The following is a 27,839-nucleotide window of genomic DNA, read 5'->3' as shown; positions in this document are numbered from 1 at the left end:
TATTTTAGGTCAGATAATTTGCAATTTATTTTATATTCCATCTTTGTGTTTGAGCTAATCTACTTTTTTAATCCAAGAACCAATTTCATGAAGCTTCCAAATTTTCATTCATTTCTAGAAAGGAATGTGGAGATTGTAAAGCTGTACTGATTTTTTTTCTGTTAATTCATATTTTCAAAGTTTGAAATTGTAAGATCAATTATTTCTCAGAATTGACTATTTTTCAAAATAATTTAGAAACTTCTTTTTGTACAGATAAATCAAAGTCTTCTATCAAAAACAGTATAAACAGCAAATTGAACAGCAGTATCTCTCACCTATCCACAACAGGGCAGTCCACTCGATACACAGCTCCAACTACAACAAGAAAGGTAAAATACAGTTATGGTACTTTTTATTGCTCTGGTACTGTAGTTTGTAAAACAAAGGGAATAGTTGAGTGATTTGGAAGATTTTTTTCATGAAGGTAACGGTCATGGATATTGGAACGGATTTATTTATGAATGCACTAGGGAGCAAAGCATTAAAAATGGTCTACGCTTGCACAGATGTTGGCTTGAGCTGTATTTGAGCTGAAGAAAGATCAAAAGTGGAGTGTGTTAATCCAAGTGAAAAATAGACAGTTTTTGTTGAGGTGAAGGCTTAAACTCAGTTTGGGGTGGAATAGATTATCAACAATGTGATTAATTATAACATTGGCTGCGACCTTTTCGTCATTGTATTTGAATGAATTCCATATATTTGAAGAGATGCAGCAGAGAGCAAATCAGAAGGGATGAATTAGCATTTAATTTCACTAAACAAAAACCCAACAATGATCGTGGTACAATGTTAAGACAGTTTCCATGTACTGTCAGTCTCAGTAATGCTCTATAACTATAACAAGTGTGCATCATTACATCTTGGAGTTCGTACTGGAGTGTCAGAAAAGATTAAAGCATATTTTTATACTTAAATTAGATAGCTTAATTATCTAATAGTTAAATAGGGTTTTATTTTAACAAAGGAGCTTTTATGTGGTGATTAATTGACATCTTGCTTAAAGCTGCCTTTTCAGCATTTTTTTTCTCTGGCTTGAGTCTGAAAATTTTATTTAATTTTTTTTTAACTCTTCCCACTAACAAGAACTGAGTTTTAACTCTAGTGGACAATATTTTTATGCCAGCTTCTCAAAAGTCCAGTTAACTAAAGTGGTTCAAATTTCTTGGGTTGCCCATTAGAGTATTCCATTTGAAGCTGATTCTTATTGATTTTTGAAAGAGCTGTTACTGCTTGAAGCAGAAGAATGTTTTGTATTTAAAATCGAGCATTAGCTAACAATTGTGTAAATCTTGAAAATGCTATTTTATATTAAAAAAATGAGCAGTCTACAGTGGGTACATCAAAGCACTGGGGAGATGCCACTAAAGCTATCACTCTAAAATCTCATGACCTATTAATAGGATAAGTAAATCAATGTCAGTGTAGTCTCCCACACCAGTATCCCCAGCAATGAGGCTCTAATCGCAGTCTGGCATCTCCAATGGATGGTCACATTTTTCCCATATCTGACATCAGAGTTCTAAAACAGGTATTCTACTCTGACCTCCAGCAGAGCAGGAAATTACTGGGACAGAAGAAATGCTTGAATGATCTCAAGGATTCCTTGAGAAAGTATAACTATATAGCCAACTCATGGGAATCTGGTGTAGGACTGTTCAATGTGGAGCAGGGGGCTCAGTGATGGTATTGAGAACCTTTTGTTCCTAGGGGAGCACATGGAAGCCCAGTGAAAAAAGGCAAAAGGAGTGTACCACTCCCCTTATGACCTACCTGCCTGCCCCACCAAGCACCTCCAGCCCCACTTGTGGCAGAGTCTATGCATTCTGTTTTGGCCTCTTCAGCCACTTCATAACCTGCAAGTCCTCTCGTCCCTGGGGTATTGTCTGAGGTTTTGAAAATGATCATCACTGGTGTCTTGCACAATCATAAAAACTTCTTTTTGAATTCTATTAAGAAATTACAGTTAACTTGAAAAAATGACTTGTTCAGGCCCCCCTTGATAACTTGGCACTTTGCTGTTTCATTTATTTCTCCTTCATGTTTTTCCTGTAAATTTAAAAATGTCTTTTTATTTCATATCATAGATTAGTGGTAGTTGACAATTTTTCTTTATTTTTAGCCATTTCTGATGAGGCATTGGTTCAGAACAAAAAGTGAAGTTTTGTGCTATTGGTGAATAATTTATTTTAGGGGAAACATATTAAGGCTGTGCATAAACTGTAAGAGTTTGGAAACCATTGTTACAGTGCAATAGATAATCCAAATTTAGGGTGATCTCTGTTAAATATGAATCTGAGAACATTGAGTTAGAAGGAATTGTAGTTGGGTTTGGTTATGTAGGAATTTGAGAGTACCATGTAAATGAAGCAAAGACATTGGATGAGCTAAAACCTCTTCACATCTCCAAGATGTTACATCTTTTAATTGTTTGACCTTGGTAAGAAAACCTGAGATAAAATATATGTCTTATGAGCCTGATTTGATATAATTTGAAGATTAGTTTGAAGAATTTGAATATATTGTGCTTTTCAATTGTGGCTTCAGAATTTATTTTTATGATATTTGAAACTGGCTGCTTGTGACATTTTCTTTAATTATTTAAGATATTTTAATATAGGTTGCATATTGTGTCAAGATTAGGAAAAGTAAAATTAGAAGAACAAAATTAGCTATGAACTACAGCTGCTTTTGATGTGTAAAACAAAAAAAAAATTGATTTGTAAAATTTGTGTAATTAGCATTTATCTTGTTACAGATCATTAGCCCTTTCATTAAATCTGCTAGCAAAGATGAAGAAGGAAAGGATGAATCTCCAGCTTCCTGGAGACTGGGGTTGAGGAAAACTGGGAGCCATGATGCACTGACTGAAATCAGCAGTTCCCAAACATTGAAAGAAAAGGACTCTTTTGGGATCATCCGGTCAGCTTCAAGTCCCCGTCTTTCAACCATATTTGATAACCGGGAAAAGGTGCATTTTTGATGATCGATTCCAGTCTTTTTGCAGGATGCTTAAGGAATTTGTTTCTCTATTAGAAACTGCAAAGTAATACTGCATTTGAATGTTACATTTTCAGGTGGCTATTGTTTGTCAGGCTCTTCTCCAATACGAAATATTAATCTAAAATCACATTGCAATCTCAGCAGATGGGCAGGTGATTTACTGAGAAATTAGAAGTGACCTTCAATATGACTTGTTCCCTACATGATTTTGGATGGGTGTCTTACTATTTGCAACCTGAAATTGGGCATTTTTTTGGTAACATGAAAGAGCATTATTACATATACTTAAGAGATTGCTCTCAAGTTTTGCTTTTCAGTTCGTTCATTTTTCAATCCTAAAAGATTCTGCTATATTTGTAGCATTCCCATGGCATCAGGCAGAGAATATGCATTGAACATTCAGTGACTTCAACCAATTTGTATTTAGTGTTTATTTGGCACTGGCCTGCCCTGAGTCCACCATGACTGTAACACATAAGAGCTGCAAATGCCAGTGTTTAACAATAGCAATCTGAATACCAGTTGCACCAAGCCCTGTTCCTGTGTTTTGGGAATGTTGCAAGTGGCATTCAGATTGGACCCCTAACCCCTGCTTTCTACTCATCTCTAACATTCCTTTGGGTGACAAGCTAGGCACAGAAAAATTCCACTTTGGATTCCCATCAATATCAATTTTGGCATCTGGATGAGAAAAATGAAGTGGTGGGGATTGGGGTAGTTGCTTCTTTCTCTGGATGCAAACCCAAATATTCCACTGTTTCATGAAGTATTGCAAGATGAGTTTAAAATAAACAAAAATTTATAATACGGTCTTTATTTGTTTTACTTTGCACATGACAACTGAGTTCTCACATAGCAGTGAACAGGAGCTACTAATGCACTAAAGGCATGTGCCAACTTTGAGGACATAACTTCCAATCTTTTTGTTTATATTATTCAGGACAAAGATACTAAAACTAGACTTGTATACGTTGCACCAACAATCCCTAGCAGAAGATTGCATAGCACATCAGATATTGAAGAAAAAGAAAATAGGTAAGTTCTTAGTATTTCAATTGTAGAATTGGAATTGGTTTATTATTGTTGTGTGTATCAAGATACAGTGAAAAGCTTTAGTTTGCATACCTTCCAGACAGATTAATCCATAGTTAAGTACATCGAGGTAGTAAAAAGGAAAACAATGCAGAATATAGTGTTACGGTTACAGAGAAAATGCAGTGCAGGTAGACAAATGAAGCACAAGGGCCACAACGAGATAAATTGGGAGATCAAGATTTTATCTTTTAGTGCATGAGAGGTCCATTCAGGAGTCTGATAACAGTGAGATAACGCTGTCTCCCTGGTGGTACATACACTCAAGCCTTTTATCTTCTGCCCGACGGGAGGGGGGAGAAAGGAGAATGCTCTTTATTTTACTAATTGAATTATAGAGTTCTGCTAGAATATAATATTAAACCTGACCTGAACTCAATTTGACCACAGATAATCCGAACTTGACCCCAGCCAGTGCACTTGTAATGGCTTTCATACCTGATTTAATCTGACCCAATGTTTACAAAAATGTGGAAAATAAAGACTTGCTGGGCTGTGATACTTTGCTATAGATCAAGAATAATGTGGTAATAGTAAGAAAATCATCCTGATCTTGATAGTTTACTGAGCTGGGCTGGCATGGCACAGCCTGACCTGACCAAACCTAAATACTTTACCGGAAAATGTGTACAATCTCACTTGAACCCAGTGCATAGTCTGGGTCAAGTCTGGCTCCAAACTGGACAAGTGTCCAGTGCTAATAAAGTAATGGAGTGGCTTTCTTTCCTTATTTTTTAAAAATTTAATCTTCCAAGATTAGAATGCTTTCACTTTGCTTAAGATACTAGCTTTGCTTGTAGTTTGGGAGTATAATTTGCACAGTTTGCAACTTTGCTAGTTAGCAATGGACTATTGTTTGTTTGAACGTTAAGTCTTTTTTTCAATAAGGAAGAGGATAAAGTAGAAACTTTTGAAGTTTTTGTGAAGTGCCAGGCATATGTTACTATTACTTTGTCCAGTTTTGTTTGCTCAGTGATAGTGTTAGATACATATTGTAACTTAAGTCGGATCACTTTTATTGCATTCAAAGGGAATCTGCAGCTAGCCTGGTACGTAGTGGTTCTTATACAAGACGACCATGGAGGGATGACTTAAAAGATGCAAATCACGTGGGAAGTGAAGGTGGCATGTCTGTAAATGTATCAACTGCTAACACAACGCCTTTGTATCAGCGAAGGTGAGCAAGAACAACATTTTATATGCAGATTAAGTACAACGTGATATGCAAAGTTAATTTTTAATCATCAGTTATTTTGTCAAAATTGTGAATCATCAATTCGGTTGATCAATTTTGTATCTTAGATATTTTGACATTGGTTTTTGCCAAATATATTGAGTGAAAGTGGCCAAGATTCTCTATTTTTTTCTGGGCTCTCTATAAATTGGTCTTTTATGCTCTAATAGCAAAAAAAAAGTTCAAAAAGAATTTAGCCTTGGGTATGCTTTAGCTGATAGAAATTTTAAAATGCTAACTTTAAAGTTTATTTATATAGCACGGTAACAGGCCCCTCCAGCCCAGTGAGCCCGTGCTGCCCAATTACACCATTAATACCATTAAAGTTTCTATAGGGATGTAGTGTCATGAGTTAGTTTGAGACAATGGAGGAGTTTTGTTATGTGCTTTAGCTCCTTGTTATGGCGACTCTTGAATTGCTTGTCCTTTCAGTGAGTGAGTGTTCCAATATAACATCTGAAGTTGGCTAATAACAGGAATGGGATTGAATCCAGATTAACTGGCTGAATTGTACATTAATGCAGGTCAATTAAAAAAAAACAAAGGAAGTAATACGTGATTTTAAGTGATAAACAAATGGGTTACCAATTACATTATAATAGATGAGGTTGAGTCCATGATTGGATACATTGACCATACTTAGGAGTATTTAGAAAGGAGGTTGGAGGAGTAATGAGTGCCCCCCCCCCCCCCCATCATAACTAGCTGTTTTTAAACAAAAGATTAGCTTTAAGTCCTTGCTGATTTTTTTCTTTACCATTTTAGCCCTTGCCTCCTCCAAACATTGATCTTTCTTTTAAACTAGCATCATTGGTGTGTTCATCTATGAACTTTAATAAGCAAATATTGTTGAATATTTGAATCTTATACTTTTTTTTTACTAGTTCTTTAGTTTTGTATTTCAGGCATTTTTTAAAAATTTGTTTTGCAGTGTTAAAAACATTGTCAAAAAAATTGAGTGATGGCATCCAGGAGGGAGAACCCAAAAAATATTTCCACTATTGAGATCATACTTAAGATCAAACTGAGCACAGCTATCAAAACTTGGAATTTTGGGATCTTAATTATTTACTGAATAAAATTGCTGAACAGTTGTTGAAGTGCTCTGTATTGAATTCAGAACAAGCCCCCTTAAGCAATTAATTCTGTACTGAAATGAAATACTTTATGCTCAAAAATAATGTTTGACAAAATCTACCATTTACATTTATTATCACTGAGGGATAATATTTGGAGAGTTTCTCAGCAGCATTCCAGTTTCTGCGACTATTCTGAAGAATTGCATTTTTGGGAAAGGACATCTATCTGGTGACACTTTTTTGTGAAATAAATATTCATAATGGAGTCATCAATTCAGCATTTTCTTCTATGACAATTACTATAAATAACTAATTATGTTGCCACGTAACTGGAAATACTTTACGCTCTGGTACTTGCAAGAAGAGGCCAGGAATTCTGCTCGAGTGTTTAAGCTAGCCAACTCTGCTTTCTTCAAAGGGCAAGCTTCACAATTTGTCATATAGTTAATGACAGAGGGATGGGAAAATTTGTCAAATTTACTTGCTAACTTATCATGTCCTAGCTTTTCAGCCAGGAAACAAATGGTTCTTGGAAAGCACAGCGAAGGGGTAGTCCAAAAAGAGAATTAGATGTAGGCAGCAAACTTTGGGTGTTGAGGATTTGGAGCTTAGTAAGGGAAAATCGAGGGCAAAGGGATAAGTAACAAGTGAAATGCAAGTCCATAAATGGTGTAGTATAGTTTCTATCATTACCCACTTTTGTATTTCGATTGTTACCAGTGCCTCGCTTGGTAAATGAAAAGATGACTTGAACAGTTCCTCCATTTCTGTCATTCCCATCACCACCTCAGTCATCTTAGCTGTTTCTACAGCAACATTTTACCTCTGCTGTTGGTCAGCAACCCAGCTGAAATACCATCATCTTTCTCTTCCTCTTCCACCTTAAGTAATATTGATCCCACAGCAATCATCTACCAGGGCAGGTAAGACCAATATGAAAGATGTGCTTTCTTATGTTTTCTGGTATTTAATGACATAAACAAGTACTGAAGAACATGTCCAATGTTTTTTGTTTTTGGTATAGCTTCTTTATCTCCTCTCATTATAATTTTCTCAAATCTTATCCTGCTGTTTTTAGGCAGTGTATTTTTACAAGCTTGTAATAGGTAGGATCATAAGCGATATGATTTAAAATCTGAATTGGGACCCTGTGGGATTTTAACAATAAATTATAGTTTAACCTTGATGATGAAGGCAACAGAAGTCTTCCTCAGCACATTTATATAAAATATTGCATAATTTGGAAAATTTTCCTGTAGCAGCTTTTCTCAGTCTGCTCTGTTGTAAAATGGAGATATGACACTACAGATGCTGAAATCTGGAGTTTAAAAAAAACAGCCTCCCGAAGAACTCAGTGGGTCAGGCAGCAACTGTGGAGGCAAAGGGAAAGTTGATGTTTTGGGTTGAGACCCTACATCAGAACTGACTGTGTAAAGGACAGATGGCAAGTTGGGGGTGGGGGTGGTTGACCCACTGACTTCCTCCAACAGCTTGTTTTCTGTTATATTGTAAAGTGATTTCAAGTAATATCAATTTTTGTAATATTGACTGATACTTGCATTTATTCATGTCATGGTGATTTCTGATTCACTGAAAAGTGCTCTTCATGCATTGGCTTAAAATGCTGATATCTCTTGCACCAATTAGTGTCTGCTTAAAGGGCTATATTAGGTAGGTGAATTATTTTTGAATGTCTTAAAAGGTGTGTGTGAGGGAGAGTAAGTGTAAATGAAAATGGCTGGTTGAAATCTTGCTTTACAAAATTCACTCTAATTTGTCTGTTGACTTGATTTTCAGCTCCACTCTGATTTTTTGTACTTTATTTTGACATGAAAATGACTTTCTCACTAATTGCCTTCTTCATTGAGGAGCCATTAGTGTTTGTCACCATTTGGTGTTCCATTCCATTTCTGTCATGGAGCTGTGTGTTCATGTTGGGTTCTTGAGAGGTCACTAAGGTGCATAAGTAAAATGCACTGTCTTGCTGTCACGCCTTAAAACATTTTTGGGTCAAAGTAGGTAAGCAGACTATACTTGAAGCCCAGCAGTTCCATTGTATAACTTTAGATTGCATGGAATGTGGAGAGAGAGAGCCAATTAGATTCATAACTGTCTTGAAGGTTGTTTCTCAGACTGAAGATCTGTAACCAATGGTGTGCTACAGTGGTCGGTGCTGGAATCATTGTTATTGATATAAATGATTTGGATGTACATTTATAAGGCATGGTTAGTAAGTTTGTGGGATGATATTAAATTATGTGGTATCATAGACAGTGAAGAAGGTTATCCATCATTTTAATTCTTGAACCTTGAACATGGAGCAGCACCTTATCTTATGACTTGGCACAGTACAGCCTTCTGAACTTAACGCTGAGTTTAACAATTTCAGCTTGTATTTCACACTTTGTTTTCTTTTTATCCTTTTCTGGTAAGTTTGGAGTTCATTTATCATCTGCTAAATGCATGTACCCCAGACTTACAATTGTTATTCCGTAGCTTTAACATGTGATGTTGTCTGAAAGGAGATGGTAGTTGTGTCATCAGTCTCCTGGACTGACACTAAAATGTTTGTGTCATCAGAAACATTTTGGTGTCAGTCTCAGGGTTTGGTGAATCTTGGTGGCCAGTGGTGATATTAACTTGTTTAATAATTTAGTGGCAGCCCTGGTGTCAACAAAATACCAAACACCCTATCACACACAGTTGGTTTTCTTTCCACCCCTCACTGCTTTCTCTGCAACTTTTTATATTTCTCTCTTTTCCCACTTCTAATGAAAGGCCATTGCCCTGAAACACTCTTTGCAGATACTGCCTGACCTGAGTATCTCCAGCATTTTCTTTTAATTTAAATTCAAAAATAATGTATTCAGCATTATCTGCCCTTCTCTATCGTAGCTTAAGAAGTAAGATGAAAGGGACCATGTAGTTTTTACAGTGATTGTTTGGAAACAAAGTTTATAGGGTTAGGAAAATGACATAATAGAGCTGTACTAGGTGGGAAGGGGAGTTGGTAACGTTATCAGCCCTTGAAGTCTGGGATCATATCAGTAGATACCCCATGGTGGATACAGGATTGGACTTTCTCTTACTCATTCACAACATGTAGTCATCTTGGGCAAGGTTGGGAGCACTGTTGACTCAGAAGGTTGAGAGTTCATCTAGTCTAACTGTTCAGTGCAATGTTTAGGGAATGCTGCAGTGTCAGAGGTGCTGCTTTTTCTGACTAAATATTAAACAAAAGTCCTATGTTTTCTATCTCAAAGAAGATTAGGGAAGAGAGACCCTACCTCTTACCCAATATTTACCTCTAAATCAATAATTGAAACAGATTAGCCTAAAAATTGAATGAGAGAAAATCAGTTTGCATCCTTTTATTGAGCATCCTGTTTTGCACATTTTGTGGTAAAGTCCTACCCAATGGGAAATTGAAGCAGGCAATTCCTGGTAGATTCACCTGAATACTAGTAATTTCCCTGATATATTTTGTGCATATAATGACTTTACTGTGTGCAGCACACTTTGTTAATGTAGGGGCAGAAAATGGACTAAAGGTTGAGATTTACAATCTATTATTAGCACCTAATTCAAAATGAGTATGTCACGCTGAAAATAATGAAACATCTGTGATGTAAATTGCCCTGTCCGGAATGTTTTTGTTTGTTGAAATTCATGACCTGTTTTATTTCTATAAATCTTCACTGCCGAAGACCTCGTATGGAATCATTCCTCTGATATTGATCACTGCAATTCACAAATACCTTGAAATGTAGCTCCACAATTGCCACTACTTTAGCATCATAGCTGTACAGCATGGAAACAGATTCTCTGGCCCACTATCACACCAACCATTGCCACCACTATACATAAGGGGTAATGTGGCCTATTAATCTGCCAATCAGCACATCCTTAGGATGTGGGAGGAAACCAGAGCACCCAGGGGAAACCCATAAGGTCACAGGCAGAAGGTACAAACTCTACACAAGCAGCACTTAAGGTCAAGATCTAATCTGGGTTCCTGGTTCTGTGAAGCAGCAGCACTTATTGCAGTGCCTTTGATCTGCTGCAGTTGTAAGGGTGAAGTACCATCTGGAGCATAATGAGTTTATTCCAAGCTCAGTAGTGTCTCCCTTGGGATACCCATGTGCTGGTTTCAATGCCCCACTTTATTTTTCAGAGTTTTCTTCCGAGGCCACCATGAAGAGATCACTTCAACAGCATTGACCCATTTCCCATTGTTCAACTCGTGAACAGTGTTGATGCCCGTTTTGTGTGACAGAATTGTGTGAAATGCATAGGTTGGGTATTAATATCTCTTAAAATGCATGATTGCCCTGACTTGGTGATTTTCTTGATGACTTTTGATTTGGAATTTTCACTAAACTTTGCACAAATTCACCATACCAAATATCAATTTCTGGGCATTATGTAGTTGTTATCATATTGCTGTACTGGGGAGTTTGCTGTGTGTGAATTTATTGCCATCTTTCCTATATTATGTGGGTCAATGCTGTTGAAGTGATCTCTTCATGGTGGCCTGGGAAGAAAACTCTGAAAAATGAAGTGAGACATTGAAACCAGCACATGGGTATATTGATGTTTGATAAATACTTTATCCTGGAAGGGGTGTGAAAGATGCAACATAAATGCATGTCAAGTATTTCATTCATTCTGTTCATCTTAATGGTACTTGAGAAAGTAGTGGTGAGCTACCACTTTAAATTGGTACAACCTGCATGAGATTGATACTCTTGCAGGGCTATTGGATAGTTTGTAGCAGGAATTTGGTTGAGTGACAATATATTCCAAAGTAAGAGTGATGTATGACCTGGAGAGGAAGTTGATGGTGGAGGAAATGTTATTGAAGATGTTTGTCCTTGTGGAGGTCCAGTAGTCACTTATCTTCCTTTGATGCTGGATGTATCTTCAGCCAGTGAAGAGTTTAGTCCTTAATTCTCGTTGAGTATAATTCAGCGTTCTTGATTCTATATTTGGTCAAATGTTATTTTGATATCAAGGGCCACTATTCTTGGTTCATCTCCACAATTCAATTCATTTAGACCGTGACCTTCAATGGAAAATGTTCATCAGTAGAGAGGGTATTGGTGAATAAGTGCTACTTGTTTCTTTACAATATTTTTATTGAATCCATGAAAAAAAAATAGAGTACATGCATCAAGAAAGAGAATAAAAATACTACTGAATACGTTGTATTAAATCGTATTTAGATTACAATACTCCAAATTAATAATCACATGTAGTAGTTAGTTAATAAAGGAAGAAAAAATTGAAATATTTTATTACAAAAAACATCTACTCCCACTACCAAAACCCGAAGCGGTTAGATGGAAAAAAACAACAAGGAAAAACTTTTAAAAACATAACCGTGTCAGCCAATATCTGCATTTTAGTCCCCAAATCAGAGATTTTGAAAATAATTCAAAAAAGGTCCCCACAGGGTTTGAAAGTCTAGGTTAGATTCAAAAACTGAACAGCGAATCTTCTCTAGATTCAAATATGACATAACATCCCGTAACCATTGAGCATGAGTAGGCGGAGTAACTTCCTTCCATTTAAGCAATACAGTTCTCCTGGCTTTAAGAGAAATAAAAGCCAGAATATGTAAATCAGAAGCCTTCAAAGTTGTATCTTTTTCTCCAACAATCCCAAATAGTGCAGTCAAAGGATTACGTTTAAAATTTATTTTGAAAAGTACAGAAAAAGTGTGAAAGACCTCTGTCCAATATTTTTTAAGACTCTGACACGTCCAAAACATGTGGATTAAGGAAGCCACTCCATTATTGCATTTGTCACAGTAAGGAGATATGTAAGAATAAAAATGGGATAATTTATCTTTAGACAAGTGAACTCTATGGGCCACTTTAAATTGAAGGAGAGAATGACGAGCACATAATGACGAAGTATTAACCAGCTTGGAAATTTCATTCCAAGTTTCCTCAGAAATTGACATATGCAAATCTTGTTCCCAAGCGTTTTTAATTTTGTCTAGTGGCACCTTACTCATTCCTAATAATCTGTCATAAATATTAGATATTGAGCCATCCTGAAAAGGTTCCAAATTAAAAATTACATCTAATAAATTCTTATCAGGACTCAAAGGAAACGATTGTAATTGAGATAGAAGAAAATCTCTAATTTGTAAATATCTTTAAAAAAAATGAGTTTTTGGTAAATTATACTTGGTAGACAATTGTTCAAATGAAGAAAGGTTTCCTCCAAAAACAGATCTTGAAAACAAGTAATACCTAACTTGTCCCACTCTTTAAAAACTACATCAGTCATTGAAGGTTTAAAAAAGTAACTAAAGAAAATGGGACTGGACAAAGAAAAACTCAATAAACCAAAATATTTTCTAAATTGTAACCAAATCCTCAAAACATGTTTAACTACTAAATTATCTGTTAGTTTATTTAATGATATTGGAAGTGAAGAACCAAGCAAAGAGATAATAGAACATTTTTTAACAGAATTAATTTCCGAAGAGACCCATACTGGATGAGCCTCTTGATTAATGTAACCAAAACGTAAGATTTCGTATATTGACTGCCCAGTAATAAAATCTAAAATTAGGTAAGGCTAAACCTCCACTCCTTTTAACCTTCTGAAGGTGAACTTTATTTAGTCTAGGATGTTAATATTATTCCATATATAGGAAGAAATAATTGACTCGAGAGTCAAAGAAAGATTTAGGAATAAAAACAGGTAAAGCCTGAAATAGACATATAAACTTAGGTAAAATATTCATTTTAATAACATTAATTCGGCCAATCAATGATATAGAAAGGGGAGACCAACTTGATAAAACCCTTTTATCACCCTTCTAGCATTTTAGTGCAGTAAGGTGAAAAAATTTTCTTTATGCTTATAATTTTTAGTAATTGACACCCCCAGATAGGTAAAATGATTTCTTACAATTTTAAAAGGAATGTTAATATCAACTGGTACCAAGTTATTCAGAGGAAAAAGTTCACTCTTGTATAAGTTCAATTTGTAGCCTGAAAAATGACTAAAGCGAGCAAGTAAAGAAAGCATGGGAGGTAAGGAGGCTTCAACATTAGATATAAAGAGTAATAAATCATCAGCATATAAAGAAACTTTATGGTTAATACCTCTTCTGGAGATACCAAGGATATCTCTAGATTCTGGTAGAGAAATAGCTTAAGGTTCTAAGGCCAAATCAAAGAGCAAAGGGCTCAAAGGACATCCCTGTCTGGTTCCACGTTGAAGTTTAAAAGATTCAGAATTTTGAAAATTAGTAAGAACTCGAACAGAAGGGGATAAATAAAGTAATTTAATCCATTGGATAAAATCAGGCCCAAAATTAAATTTCTCTAAGGTTTTAAGTAAGTAATTCCATTCAATCCGATCAAAGTTCTCCTCAGCATCTAGAGAGATCACACATTCCGATATTTCCTTAGAGGGAGAATAGATAATATTCAATAAATGACGAATATTAAAATGAGAATATCGATTTTTTTTTAAAAAATAAAACCAGTCTGATCATTGGATATAGTTGAAGGTAAAATACTTTCCAATCTACGAGCTAGAACTTGAGATAAAATTTTAACATCCACATTAAGTAGCGAAATTGGTCTGTACGAAGCACGTTCTGTTGGGTTCTTATTTTTCTTAAGAATAAGTGAAATAGAGGCTTCATAAAAAGATTGTGGTAATCTACCCGATTTAAAAGAATCCGAAAAGACAGCACATAAATGAGGTATAAACAAAGAGGAAAAGGCCTTATAGAATTCTTCAGGAAATCTGTCAGGACCCGGAGTCTTTCCAGAATGTAAAGATGGCACAACTTCGGCGATTTCCTCATATGTAATAGATTGATCCAACTGTTTTCAATTTTCAGTGGAAAGTATATGAACATTTAATTGGTCAAAGAAATTATCCATTACTGTATTATCTTTAGGAAAATTAGAACTGTAAAGATTAGAATAGAATTCTCTAAAAGTATCATTTATTTCTAAAAGATCAGTTGTTCTCTCGCCATTGGCTTTCGAAATTTCTTTAATTTGCTGTCTAGCTCTGGAGATTTTTAGTTAGCTAGCCAGTAATTTACCTGCTTTATCTCCATGAATATAAAATTGACTTTTATCTTGTTAAAAGTTGACTTTCAACTAGATATGTTAAAAGATCATATTTAGTTTTAATTTCAGTAAGTGCTACTTGTTAGCACTATCAGCAATGCCTTCTATTATTTCAATGTTTAACATGGGCTGAGGAGGATAGCTTCCGGACTGAATTTATTCTGTCTTTTTGGATAGGGCATACATGAAATAAACATGTCTGTTGAGGGCTCCCAAGCATCCACATAGGTATCTATTAATCAATTTATGTATGAGGTGTCAAGACAAAAATGAATGAGTGGCCAGATATTCTGCGTTTTGTGTTGTAGGTTGAGGCAAGAATGAATGTTGGTCAGAGCACCCGGTAAGGTCCTTGGGATATTCCACATTGATGTTTACAGCTTCAGTTAACTTGGGAATCATAAATATTTTTTCTTTTATCTTTTTAATGGTTTTCATATCCTTGTAGGATATTTCTTAAAGCTATTCTATAATTGAGGTTGCATAATGCACTTTCCTGAAATTGAAAGTTTAAGGGTGGGTATGAAGTTAACCATTACAGCGAGAACATATGCAATGGTTCCAACAAATTACATTTAATTCAATAGATTAGTTTCTTCCTGTAATGTGGATCTGTGACGTACATTTGAAAAGTCAGCTAATCAGTGTTGTCTTCCAAGCTTTTAAAAGAATATTTTCAATAAATACAGACAGAAGATATAGCAATCCATTAAGACTGGGAATAAACAAGTACCACATTTCTATGACTTGTTTTAAAGTTTTTTTTCCATAATGTGCTTACTAGAATTAACCTATGGGATCTCAGATGTATAATACGTTTCACAGATTCAGTTGATTATTGGGGTTCCATTCTGATATAACTGAGACAAGTGCTTCACTTTGAATGAAAAACCATGTGAGACAGCATTAAGGAAAATGTATGCAGCATGCTTTTTTTGCTTTCAATGTGAACTATTTTTTAGATACAGCTATTTTGTTTTAAATGTCCACAAGTATTTTTGGTGTGATGTCATAACTGGTCTTTGAAATGTTACTTGAAAAATGAGCTGCAGATTGCATTGATAAAAGTTTATGGTAAATTCATACTCAAACTTATTCTTCCTTTGGATACTGATGTTCTTTCATCTGCTTGTCTGTATGAAGACTGGAAACTAGCAAAGACCAGAATGTCATTTGTTTCAGTTATTGACGTAAGTGCACAGTCAAGTATCGCTGCTATAAAAGGCTTTGCTGATGCCCCTACACTAATCTTATTCAGATAAGGCTAGTGTCAGCTTGATCAACTGAGAAAGCTTTCAGCAGCCATAGCCTGTGACTGCTGAGAGCAGAACTAAAGGAATGTGCACTTGATATAATTATCCTGGTATGCCTGTGGAGTAGACACTTGAATGCCAAAATATTTTATTAGTCACAAATCTGACTACGTTTTTCACACTAATAAATGAGGATTTCGGGTTTAATTTCTGTGCTTGCTTTGGCTTTACGAAGAGAGGTATTACTGGTTTGATTTCTTTTGGAAGTGTATCACAAATGTCCCTTTTTCTTTGTTCTGCACTTGTTCTTGGAGATTTAACCTCACTGACCTCTGGCTTTGATTCTCAGATTCCATCATGTTAGATTTGTGAAGGAAAGTCCTACTTGTTCAAATTATTACTTTAAAGTATTTTTTGAAGTCCAAGGGAAGTCTTTCAAATGAACAGATTTTCTGTTCCATTTAAGCTTATCCACCATGTTCGCTTTTGAGTTAAATTGTTAACAATATTAATGGTGTGCATTTGAAGAGTCAAAAATAGAAAATGTGTCCAGCTTAATACAACTACAGCAATGTGCTAAGCTGCTTGAAACAGTTCATGGAAAATGCAGTGATATGCTGGCTTTAACAGGGAATGTTTTTCAGGTTAAATAGGAATGACAGAAGTTGTTAGTGATATCACTTCCTGCAGAGCAGTATTGTTTATGCAGTTACTTTTCATTTGCAAGCTCTGAGCTATCTAACAATGCAAGGGTTTGCCCACTATTGATACCATGCTAAGTGATTGCAGCCTATTGCGAAGTAGATTGAGGGAAGAATGTTGGCCAGGACACTTGGTGTGATCCTTTCCATAATTGTAACTTTTTTGAGCTGACCTTGAAAGCAAAATGCAACCGTATGTTAAGAGGTATCTTTTATATTGATTTTTGAACAATAGGCTGATGTATAAATGAGAAGAGACACTTGACAAATGAGGTCTGTTTCATTCCAGTTTTACATTTTATTTTTCAGTCTTTCAATAATAAAGCTATAAAATTACACGAGAAATATATGGAAATGAGTGAAAATGTCTGGAGTGCAGGGGCTATTTGCTGGTTCTTTATGATGCTGCAAAGGTACTCTTAAGGGAGGACAAATGAATGACCCTAGTTGGTGGCAGAAATGTGAATTGTTCTGTAGACATTGTTAATTTGTCTTATTTTTGTAATACTCAAGTTAACACGGAAAATGTATAGTTACCACTTCGTTCAAGCACCTGCTAAGATTCAAAAGCATCTGATGTTACTGCGATTTGAATGGCTGTAGTTATTTCATGAGTTAAGCCTAAAAAATTAGACATCTTTGCTGACCTCATAAAATCACTTGCCTGGTGAAGTTCATTTCCAAAAAAACTTATCTCTCTGCTGACATATTTCAGGTCCTATCTCACCCCCGTCCGAGATGAAGAAGCAGAATCGCAAAGAAAAGCTCGATCCAGGCAGGCCAGGCAGACGAGGAGATCAACACAGGTCAGTGCAGTTGTAAAACTAATGTTTAGTAACTAAGTTTAAAATTGATTCTGCTCAAGTATTGACATCCACAAATTCAGGTTTATTTTGGTGTTTGTTCTTGTTGCTTAATAAAATGAACATTAGTTGTTCATACCATGTGGTCAGATTAAGTTACTTTCCAAATTTAATTAGTTTGTTAATAAAGTTCTGACCATTCCTGACTAATAAAGAGTTGAAGTTGTTCTTGTTCAGATAAATAATAATTCCAATTGATTTCTCCAGTTGATGTTCTGTTCTCACTGTTTGAGTCTAGTCTTTTGATTCAGTTATTGGTTAGAAAGTCCTAATGTGCATTAATTTAAAGTTGTCATTATGGCATAGATGCAGATAAAAACATTAAAAAATATATAATGGTAACTTAACCATGCAGGAAAAATTTTTCTTCTGAAATCTTCCCTGTACAAGTGAAAAGGTTTCTCCTGCCCCCCCCCCCCCCCCCACATAGTGGATTTATTAGACTTTTCGTCCACATTGCTCCTTGCCGTTAACCCTCAGCACTCCTGACTAAATACTGAATTAATTTCACAATGTTAAAACTGATTAATTAAATCTAACGGGTTAGATTTGACATTTGGGCATTATGTTTATAAAGTATGGTTGTTGAGAATTGCACGAATCACTGCGGTTGAATTAAATGTAAATTTCAGCGTTCAGCTGTGACGACAAAAGTAGTCAACATTTAGAATTCGTGGTATTTCTATCAACCAGAAAGTTTAGAAATCAAGTTCTGAAGTTAGCCTTTTTTCATTTCCATGGCTCCTTTTATGCCAGTAATGCATAGAGGCATTATCAAATAAAAGCAAAATGACTATGAACAGGAGTATCATGAATATTTGAAATTAACTCCTTAAGCTGTGAACTCAAACCTTTGATCCATCAAGGGAATGAAGTTCCAATAGTTGGTAATGTGATGATCAGAGATTTAAGTGCTTGACAGATTCCAATATTGGCTATAAAATGTACTGTCTTGTTGCTGTTAAAGAGTAAACATCACTAAAATTGTGCTTGTGGTGTAATTACAATTCTACATTCACAAATTGACAAAACTAATAGCTATTTTTGCTGTCTGAGAAATCTACTTATTCCAACATGTAGCTTTCTGAATTGACTAATTATCTAATTATCAAAAAGGAGAAAACTGAATAACATTGGGATTTTCGGCTTTATAATATTGGGAAATATTATTTTGCAAGTTGTCACTCAAAGAAATGTTTCAGTTAAACTCAAGATGTTCTTAATTTGTTAAATGGTATTAACTGCTGTCTGTACTTTGTTAGATTGTAATGTAGAATAAAATATTTGAACTTTTTTGTCATCAAACTTCTTTCATCTGTTGTAAGTCCTGACTCTGGCATTACAGAAACGTGACTCGATAAAAGGTGGGGTGTTATTACAAGATCTTGAACATTCACTTGCCAGTATTTGTAAAGAAAGTGGTAGAGAACCAAAGTGAGAAAGCAAAGTATGTAACAATGATTGAAATTTAGCAACAAATACATTGGTAAATGCTGTAATCTGTTTTTAGACATGATTTGGAAGCTGTTATTGAAGTTCCAATAGTTGGTAATATGATGATCAGTGATTTAAAAATTCTAGCAGTTAAGTCAAGAGACCAATGATAACAAAAAAGGAAAAAGTTTACATGAGTAGTCATCAGGATAATAGGGATTACAAGGTTAGATTACATGGGTAAATTACATAAACTTTATTCCTTTGAGTTTATATTGGGTGATTCACATAAGATGCTTAAAACAATTGAAGGATCTAGTAGAGTAGGAGTAATGAACTTTGAAATTATTTAGGAATAAGTTTAGGAAGCCTTTTTAAAAAGAAACATGGGATGTTGAAAATCTGGAACTCCTTTCTCAAGCTAGCAGTGTTTTCACTTGGAGTAAGACACACTTGTTAGGTAAGATTACTACATAGATCAAGGCAATAATACTGTTGAGGTCCAGACTGGCAGTGATCTAACTGAATGGCAGCAAAGGCTTTCTAGTCCACTTCTGTTAATATGTTCCCCAAAGGTAATCGGCAGCATGGTGTAAATTTAAAAAAAAACGGGTGCATACTATGTTAGACATGGTATTTCATAATCCAATTACTCATTCAGTATATTAAAATTGTTAATTTTAAGAGTTAATTGTATAAAATCTTAGCAATAAGATGCAATGAAACTAGAAAATAAAACTGAATATTGTGCAAGTGTTGTTCATCCTTCCGAGAAGGGGGAACTCATTGCAAAGCCAAGACCACGATGGTGGACTGTGATTAAAGCAAAGTGGAAATATCAGATGCACATATGCCAATCTGGAAATCTAGTAATTCTGGAAAATAGCCTTAAAGTGGAACACACAGCCAAGAAAGAGATTTATGGCCCATTGATGTTTTTATTATGAAACGGCTGGATTATTACCTCTATTTTGACTTTTTCATTCTACAATTTGGCCTGTTTTTCTCATCAAAATTGAATGCCAGTACTTCAATGTATTGGAAAAGTGTTTGCCTTTTAATTAAGCCATCAATGTGTTGTGTACATAAAGATATGTTATGGATCACTTTGTATTGGTATATTTGGAAAGACCTAGGAAACATAAGATTGCTAATATGCCATTTTTTTATTCCCATTTTAGATGACCATTTCTATAAAGGTCATGCTCTTTTGCTTGTCTACTCATGCTGCTGTTTTGCTCAATTACTTGCACATCGGGTTCAATTTAAAAACTTATCAGCTCTGCCATGATCTTATTCATTTAAAATGTCTTTCTTTGTAAAACATGGCATAGTGGTTCTGTTAATGTGCCAAATGTCATTTGTTCAACCCGTGTCTCCATTTAAGGGCTTTGGCAAAAAGATATTCCTGGATTGAGCCAGCCTTTCTCTCTAAAGCCAACACGATACACAAATTGATCCCGATCACAAACTGGAAAGTATTTGTGCTACACCAGGTGTAATTTATTCATGTTTTCTGGTGAAACAAAGCTGGGTGGCATTGCGAGTTGAGGAAGAGGCTTAAGGAAACTTGGTCAGGCTGAGGGAACAGGCGAGGATAAAGGGGATAAAATGTGAAATGATAGAAAAATAATAGAAAAGCAGAGTCTTTTTAAATGGTGAGATTGAAAGATGTTAATTTTGAGGGACTTGGTTGTCTTTCTACATGAAACAATGAAAGTAAGTGCAGATACAAAAAAGAATTTAGGAAGCTGCCTCTACATCAGTGAGACCGAATGCAGATTGGGGGACCACTTCGTCTTGCACCTTTGCTCCATCCGCCGCAACAGCCAGGATCTCCCAGTGGCCAGCCATTTTAATTCCACTTCTCATTCCCACATTGACATGTCTGTCCCTGGCCGCCTCTACTGCCACATTGAGGCCAGACGCAGGTCGGAGGAGCGGCACCTCATTTTGTCTTGGTAGTCTCCAACCTGACGGCATCAACGTTGATTCCTTGTAACCACTCCCCTCTGTTTTCCTTCCCCTGCCCCCTTTTGTTTTCCCTCATTCCTGTGGTGCCTTCAGCCCTTCCCTTTTCCCTCCCCTGCCCTCACGACCTGCGCATCTGTCCTATCAGATTCCTCCTCCTTCAGCCCTTTGCCTTTTCCACCTATCACCTCCCAGCTTCTCACATCATTCCCTCCCCCCCACCCACCTACTTACCTTCCCCCTCTCACCTGGACTCACCTATCACCTGCCAGCTTGTGCTCCTCCTCCTACTCATTTATTCTGGCTTCTTCCCTCTTCCAGTCCTGATGAAGGGTCTCGGTCCAAAACGTCGACTGTTCATTGCCCTCTAATAGATACTGCCTGACCTGCTGAGTTCCTCCAGCATTTTGTGTGCATTGCTTAGGAAGACGAATGATATATTAGCCTTTGTTGCAAGAGGATTTGAGTAAAATAAGTCAAGGTATCTTTCTGCAATTAAGAATGGCTGTGTAAGACTACATTTGGACTATCCTGTCTGGGTCAGGTTCTCTTTCTTCTCCATCCCCACCCCCTCCCCCCCCCATATGTTACCTAAGAAAGGGTGTATTTGTGTTCAAGCAAGTGCAACTAAGATCCACTAGGTTGATTGGTGAGAATAGCAATGTTTAAGAGACATTTAGACAGTCACATAAACAGGCAGGGAAATGGAGGGATATAGACTATGTGAGGACCTTGGAAGCTCATTCATTAAGTTCATTCAAGAGAGAAACTAGTACATTTTTGGATAATCAGGGAATCAAAGAATATCATTTAGTACAGGAAAGTGGCACCAAGTTAAACTATCAGTCATGATCTTATTGAATGGCTGAGCAGGTGAAAGGGCCAAATGGATTACTTGTGCTAAGAGTTGCTAATGTTCCTATGGTTTGCCAGTGATGTCTAAGGATCACAAAGAATGTCATCATCCCACAATATTTATCTGCAATCGGACTTTATGCTCTTTCCCCTATTTTTTGCCTCTTTCCTGTACTCATTTTTGCTCTTCATCCTGACCCTCACATTTAATGGTGCTGTCTCCTAATTTCCCTGTTGATGGGTGTCTACCTCCTTCATGGTGCCGTCTGCTAATTCCCCTGTTAATGGCTGTTCACCTCCTTTGTTCTCCCAGCTGTTCTAAAAAGCCATTCAGTATCATTTCCCCCTCTCCTCCTTTTATCCCTCAAGAATTCACCTCTGCATCTTGGGTAGACTCCCACTTCAGCTCACTTGCATTTGAAATATTCAATCATGATTTGACTTCAAACTGTCCCAGTGCACTCCTGTTAGGCCTTCCTCTTTCTACTGTCCATAAAATCAGTAGTATCCAAAACTCTGCTGTGTCAAGTTTGTGCTTATTGTTATAGGCATACATAGGGTATAAATGTCATGAAAGTCAATTTTTTGCAGCAGCATAGTACATTACAAACATGACATAAGTAGACATACATCAAATTAACATGAATTATACATAAGTGCACAAAAATAAACAACAAAAAACATAATGACACTAGTGCAAGTTGAGGGTGAGAAAAAGAAATATAGTCCAAGGTAGTATTAGGATTTTTCAGGTTGGTTCAAGAACCTGATGGCAGTGGGAAAGAAGCTATTATTGAACGTTTACGTGTGGGTCTTCAGGCTCCTGTACCTTCTGCCTGATGGCAGCATTAAGAAGAGGACGTGGTCCAGACGATGGGGGTCACTGGTGGATGTCTTCTTCCCGAGATATCACCTCTTGTAGATGTCGTTGATGGTGGGGAGAGGTGTACCCATAATGGAACTGGCTGAGTCCACCACTCGCTGTAGCCTCTTGTGTTCCTGTACATTCGAGTTTCCATACCAGGCTATGATGCAACCAGTCAGAATGCTTTCCACTGTACATCTGTAGAAATTTGTCAGGGTCTTTGGCATTCACTCATTGCGCAGGTGATTGCTGAATTATATTGGCTCTTGGTTAAGCAATCCTTGTTTTTTAAATTCTCATTTCCTTTTTGAATCCTTTCTTGGCCTCAGGTTGACCTACATTGGTAATCCCCTTGCACTTTATAACCTTCTGAAATACTTCACTCCAATTATAACCTCTTGGAAAAAGGTTATTATCATGGAAGGTTGTAGGACTTGATCTTAAGTTCTGGAAATTCTTGCCCTACATCTCCTCCTTTACATCTTTCCTCTGCTGAGGTGATCTTTAAACCCAACCACCTCATCCAGTCTTTTAGCCAAACTGCACTATAACCTTTTATGGCTTGATCTCAGACTTCATTTAATTATTTGGTGTGCCTACTGTTCTGTGATATTGACAATGCCAAATTAATACAAGTGTTTGGGTTGATGGCTTTTTTTAAGATCAGCTTTAAGAAGAAAACTTTTTATTTAGCATCTTTCCTAATTTCATTATGACCTATGATTCTCTGAAAACTAATACGCTTAAAAGTACTATCATCTTGCGCAAGGTTTTGTGGCCCATGTGAGAGAATTTTATCAAACCCCTGATCACTAAAGATCGAATGCTTATGTTCTCATTGGATGCCAATTGCTTCTAGAAATTTAGTGGATATGGTGCACTGAAGCTCAAGGGTGAGCAGACATGCTCAGTGGTGTTCAATGCTCGTCTTTCAGCTTAAGTACACCATATCCACCAAAAGTGTATTTTAAGCAAATAGCTATGAAGAAGCAGGTTTTCAAGATGTGAGGTTTTCATTAGTGTAAGTTGGAGGATGGGCTATGAAATTAGACATCTGGTTTGTACTGCAGATAGGCCCTTTAAGATTTTAACTTGTAACCACACTCAATCACCTGGATCTGCTGTGCTGCCACACTCCCGTGACCCCTTTCCTACCACCAGGACGGCCTGTCTCTCATATCCCAAAGCAATATTCAAAGTTGCAATTTTGTTTGAAACCCAACACTCAAATGTAGCTCCAGATTTCATTCCCCTCCATCATGACCTGTAATCTGACAATATTTTGCATGCTTGGATGTGAGACTGATTATTGCGTATGGTGCCTTCAGTTGTGCATACATTAGAATGTTGCTACCAGGGAACAATGCAAAATCATGCATTGTCCCACTACATTGCCATTTAATGCATCTTTTCAGGTTCAGTTTCTAGTCTCTGATATTTTCCTGCACTGCCATCCAGTGTCTTAGACATGAATTAACATGCTCTGCAGAAACATTGGGTTTTTATCCTACTTGTAACAGTGATAAACTTCTAATCAGAATGTCACCTCTGGGTGTTACAGGTAAATACTGGCATTGTTAAAGGGACTTTCTAAATGCCAATGTTGCCCTCGGACTTTGATCTAAAATTGTAAAGGGAAGTTTAAGATCAATTTTAAGAAAAAAACTATTTATTTAACATCCTTCCTAACTTCTTCATGACCTGCAGAATATTGTGACTCACTTTGCATCTGCATACTGCCGCTCTGATAACGTTAGGTCAGATATCACGTACAGTGATTTAACTCACTGCCATATCTCACGATCTCTTTACTGTCTCTTGATAGTTTCGTGCTTGTTTTGTGACGATGTTGAGTGCACTGTCCAAGAGCTCTAAACTTGAGTCAAGACTTTGTTCTATCTGGCATAAGTATCTATGAGCTATAGGGAGATTATACTGTATCAACCTACATTTCAAGGATGAGTTTACTTCACTACTTTAGTGTCTACAGAAAGGTCTAGCTGTCAATAATCACTATGTCAAGCAGTGGGTCCCTCCTGCCAACCAAGGAGAAGATACTTCCAACTAACGAAGCAGTTTAAACACAGTTTATTTTTAAGTGAGACACGTTTAATTCTAATAATTAATTCTTAACGATGACTTGTAATTTACAGAAGATTTCCAAACACAAGTACAATTCTTGCATACTAAAAAGTCATACCAACAAATTGCAGATGAACAAATCATCTATCACAAATACCAAAGGCTAAGGAATGAATTCTAGGTCTTCTTTCTGTAGCCCCTTCACTTTGACATTGCCCACTACCCTGATTGCTTTCTAATACTTATACTGTTTTTTCACTTAGTTGACGTCATTGGCATGTGATGTTTTTTTCAACCACATTTTCAGACCAGGTGACTGGAGTGTTTAATTAAGTAAACCTGTGGATCCCATTGTGCTCTTGTTTATGTTAAGAGGCTGAGCAGGAAATATTGGTTAGAAGTTTAATTAGCAAACAACAAACATCTTGGACAATTTCTGCTGTTTTTGTAAAAGGGATTTTAGCTTAATGACCAGCCACTTCTTGACCTTTGGACAGGTCATGCTGCTGTGCTAAAAAGGTGAGGTTAGCAATGAATCTTTCTGTGGTATGGAAAGTGAATATCCATCACAGTTTGACAAGCAGTGCTAGGGAAGCTGTATGTCTGCTGTAGTTTGGGGAAAACCAATGCGATTCTTTTCAGTCACTACGCAAGTACTGTCTATTTTCCACTAGGAGGCACTGAATGCACTCCCCATCCCATTCCTGCTCCATCACCATCCTATTGTCTTTCTCTGTCCTGTCCCAGTTTATCGGCTGTTGTAACCCTTATGCATAATCTAAACATCTTTAGATTTGATTTTGCATTTCTTTCCTCCTATAAATTTGGTGACCACTATTAAATTTTAAAATGATTTGCAGCATTAAAGTTAGCAAAATATGCCTATGATCTTAGTAAGTACATTCTTAGCAGACCAGATACCAGATGACTGGGGCAGTGTCTGAGTTTTCTTTGACATTTTCCCTTCTGACAGCACTGATTCTTCCAACTAAACTTTTCACTTGGGGTTGTTTCTAATTGATGAGTAGTTTCCTGATTCCTCTGTGATGCTTGTCTCCCAAACTAAATGTCTCCCAAACTAAATGTCTCCTGGATAAACCAAATAGCCTTTCATCTTCTGCCAACTTGCTTTAATAACAGTTGTCTTTGCATTTCAGCTGCCATGGTAAAGTTCCAAAATACCTTTCATGCAAACAGAATCTCTAAACTAACCTTTCTGATGTTTCCATGATCCTTTAACTTTTCTGTTCAGGTAGAATATTCCATGTCTGGACTTTGTCTATCATTTTATATTTGGTTACTCATGAATTATTTATTCCTTCCACCATGCATACCTAATTACTTTGTCAGTGGAAGAAATATTGGCCCTTGCTATTGTCTTGTGAACGATGTAACCTCTTGGCCAGGGCTGAGATGATATGTAAAAATCTTTATTTTGTTAGTAGTTAAACTTTGAAGCTACTTGCTGCCATTTTAAAATAATGAACTCTGGCATTTTTAACCATCCATTTTAACACTGATCTGTGATCTAAATTTGTACTGCTACGAATGTTTTTTTTTCCTATATTACTTCCCAAGCAATGTATTGCAATCTTTACATATTCTGCAAATCTGCTGACATGAATTTGGGTAGTGATCAAATGATGCTGTTAACTTTAACCCCTAATTATCTGCAGTATCCAATGATCAACAAGGCAAGCAGAAAAAATTATTTTAAACACCACACTGGCTCCTATCCATCAACCCTGAGCTGTCTGCCCCACGCATGCTCGTAACCCATCAGCATCTCTATTTTGATTGTCGCAGAGCATAGGTTCAGACAAAAAGCTTATCCTCTAAACGTTTCAGTAATCTCTTTCCAGCTACAGGAAGTCCCCAGGTTACGACAGAGTTCCGTTTCTGAGACCTGATCCTAACACAAGTCAGAAATGAACAAAAACAGTGGTGGGAGAGGATCACAGAAACAGCTGTGACAGGAGAGTGAGCAGGCGCAGGAAGAGCAACTGCCAGCCTCACTGACTCACCATGAATTATGCATTCTTGCTGCAGGCATTTGATTACAAAATAGTTTTTGCCAAAGCTCTTGCAGCAGTTCTGTTTCTGTCCATAGATGCTACTGGACCTGCTCAATGTTTCCAGCATTTTCTATTTTTTATTTTAGATTTCTGCTTTTGCAGTTTTGTGCTTTCTTTCTGAGTGGTCTTCCCATCTCCATAACCTCTTACGATCGTATAACCACTGATATCCAGGTTACTCCAGCTAGGAACTTGCATGGAACTCCAATTTTAATCACTCTATCATTCAGAACTATGCTTTTAACTTTCTGGGTCTGAAGCGTTCAAATTCCCTCTATCTGTCTGACCTTGACTTTCATTTAAGACATTCCCAAAAAAATTTGTTCTAACATCTCTATAGCTTGAATGTCAACTTCTCATTAGTAATTGAGGTGTTTGAAATATCTAAGCTTTGCTGTAAATGCAAAATGTTGTTTCTGAAATATTTTTTGTAGGCAAACATGACAGATAATTTGTGCACAGCAAAGTTCCACCAACAGTGACGGTATAACTGACCAAATTATCTTTTTTTGTTGACTAAGAAAAATGTTAACTTGTAAATCAGGAAAACTACTTGGACTTCAAATTTCTTAAACCCTGTCAGTCTTCATGTTGCATCCGAAAGATTGAGCTGTCTTGTACTACACTGAGAATCTCATCCTAGACCTGTCCTCAATTCTTTGAAGTAGGCGTTAGAGCTGGAACTTTATGACATTAAGAAGGGTGCTACAAGTGAACTAAGGACTGTGTTTAAGTCTTGTGTTCAAATATGGATCAATAAATGCCATAAATATACAATGAGATCTGCACATCAAAACAAAGACTTAACCATATCAGATCTATGTTATCTCAGATTAGAAATTAAATCATGTACATCAGCTAAGCAAGTGAAAATATTTTTTTCTTATTATTCATATAACTTTGTTCAGAAGTTTAATATTGTTCATAGGTTTTCATTTAACCATCTATGTTAAATTGTTGGGAAGTACAAAATTTCAGGAAGTGTCTATGTGACACCATGAATCAATATTGTCTTAAAAGTAATGAGAGTTTAATGGATTTTGAAATCATTGAGCAACAGTTAGGTTTTGGAAATAAAAATCATAGAGATACCTTCGTAGCCTTCTGGGGTGAACATGTAAGGCTGTGGGTTGCAAGATCATTGTGGAATTTGTGTGTCATGTTAGTCAAGAGAGAAGC

At 36.5% G+C, this 27,839-nt stretch overlaps 1 protein-coding gene across 1 annotated transcript in view; it reads left to right on the top strand.

Moving 5' to 3' along the window:
* LOC127580862 (protein phosphatase 1 regulatory subunit 12B-like) overlaps positions 1-27,839 on the top strand; it is a 188,362-nt gene that overhangs the window by 94,941 nt on the left and 65,582 nt on the right. The window contains 5 exon segments of the mRNA XM_052034817.1: positions 256-371; positions 2,798-3,010; positions 3,983-4,077; positions 5,165-5,311; positions 17,231-17,321. Of these exon segments, the coding sequence (XP_051890777.1) occupies positions 256-371; positions 2,798-3,010; positions 3,983-4,077; positions 5,165-5,311; positions 17,231-17,321 (662 nt within the window).

This window comes from Pristis pectinata, chromosome 20, assembly GCF_009764475.1.
Source record: "Pristis pectinata isolate sPriPec2 chromosome 20, sPriPec2.1.pri, whole genome shotgun sequence".
Taxonomy (NCBI): domain Eukaryota; kingdom Metazoa; phylum Chordata; class Chondrichthyes; order Rhinopristiformes; family Pristidae; genus Pristis; species Pristis pectinata.
The sequence above is the reverse complement of the archived record's forward strand: the minus strand, read 5'-3'. Positions and strand labels throughout refer to the sequence as shown.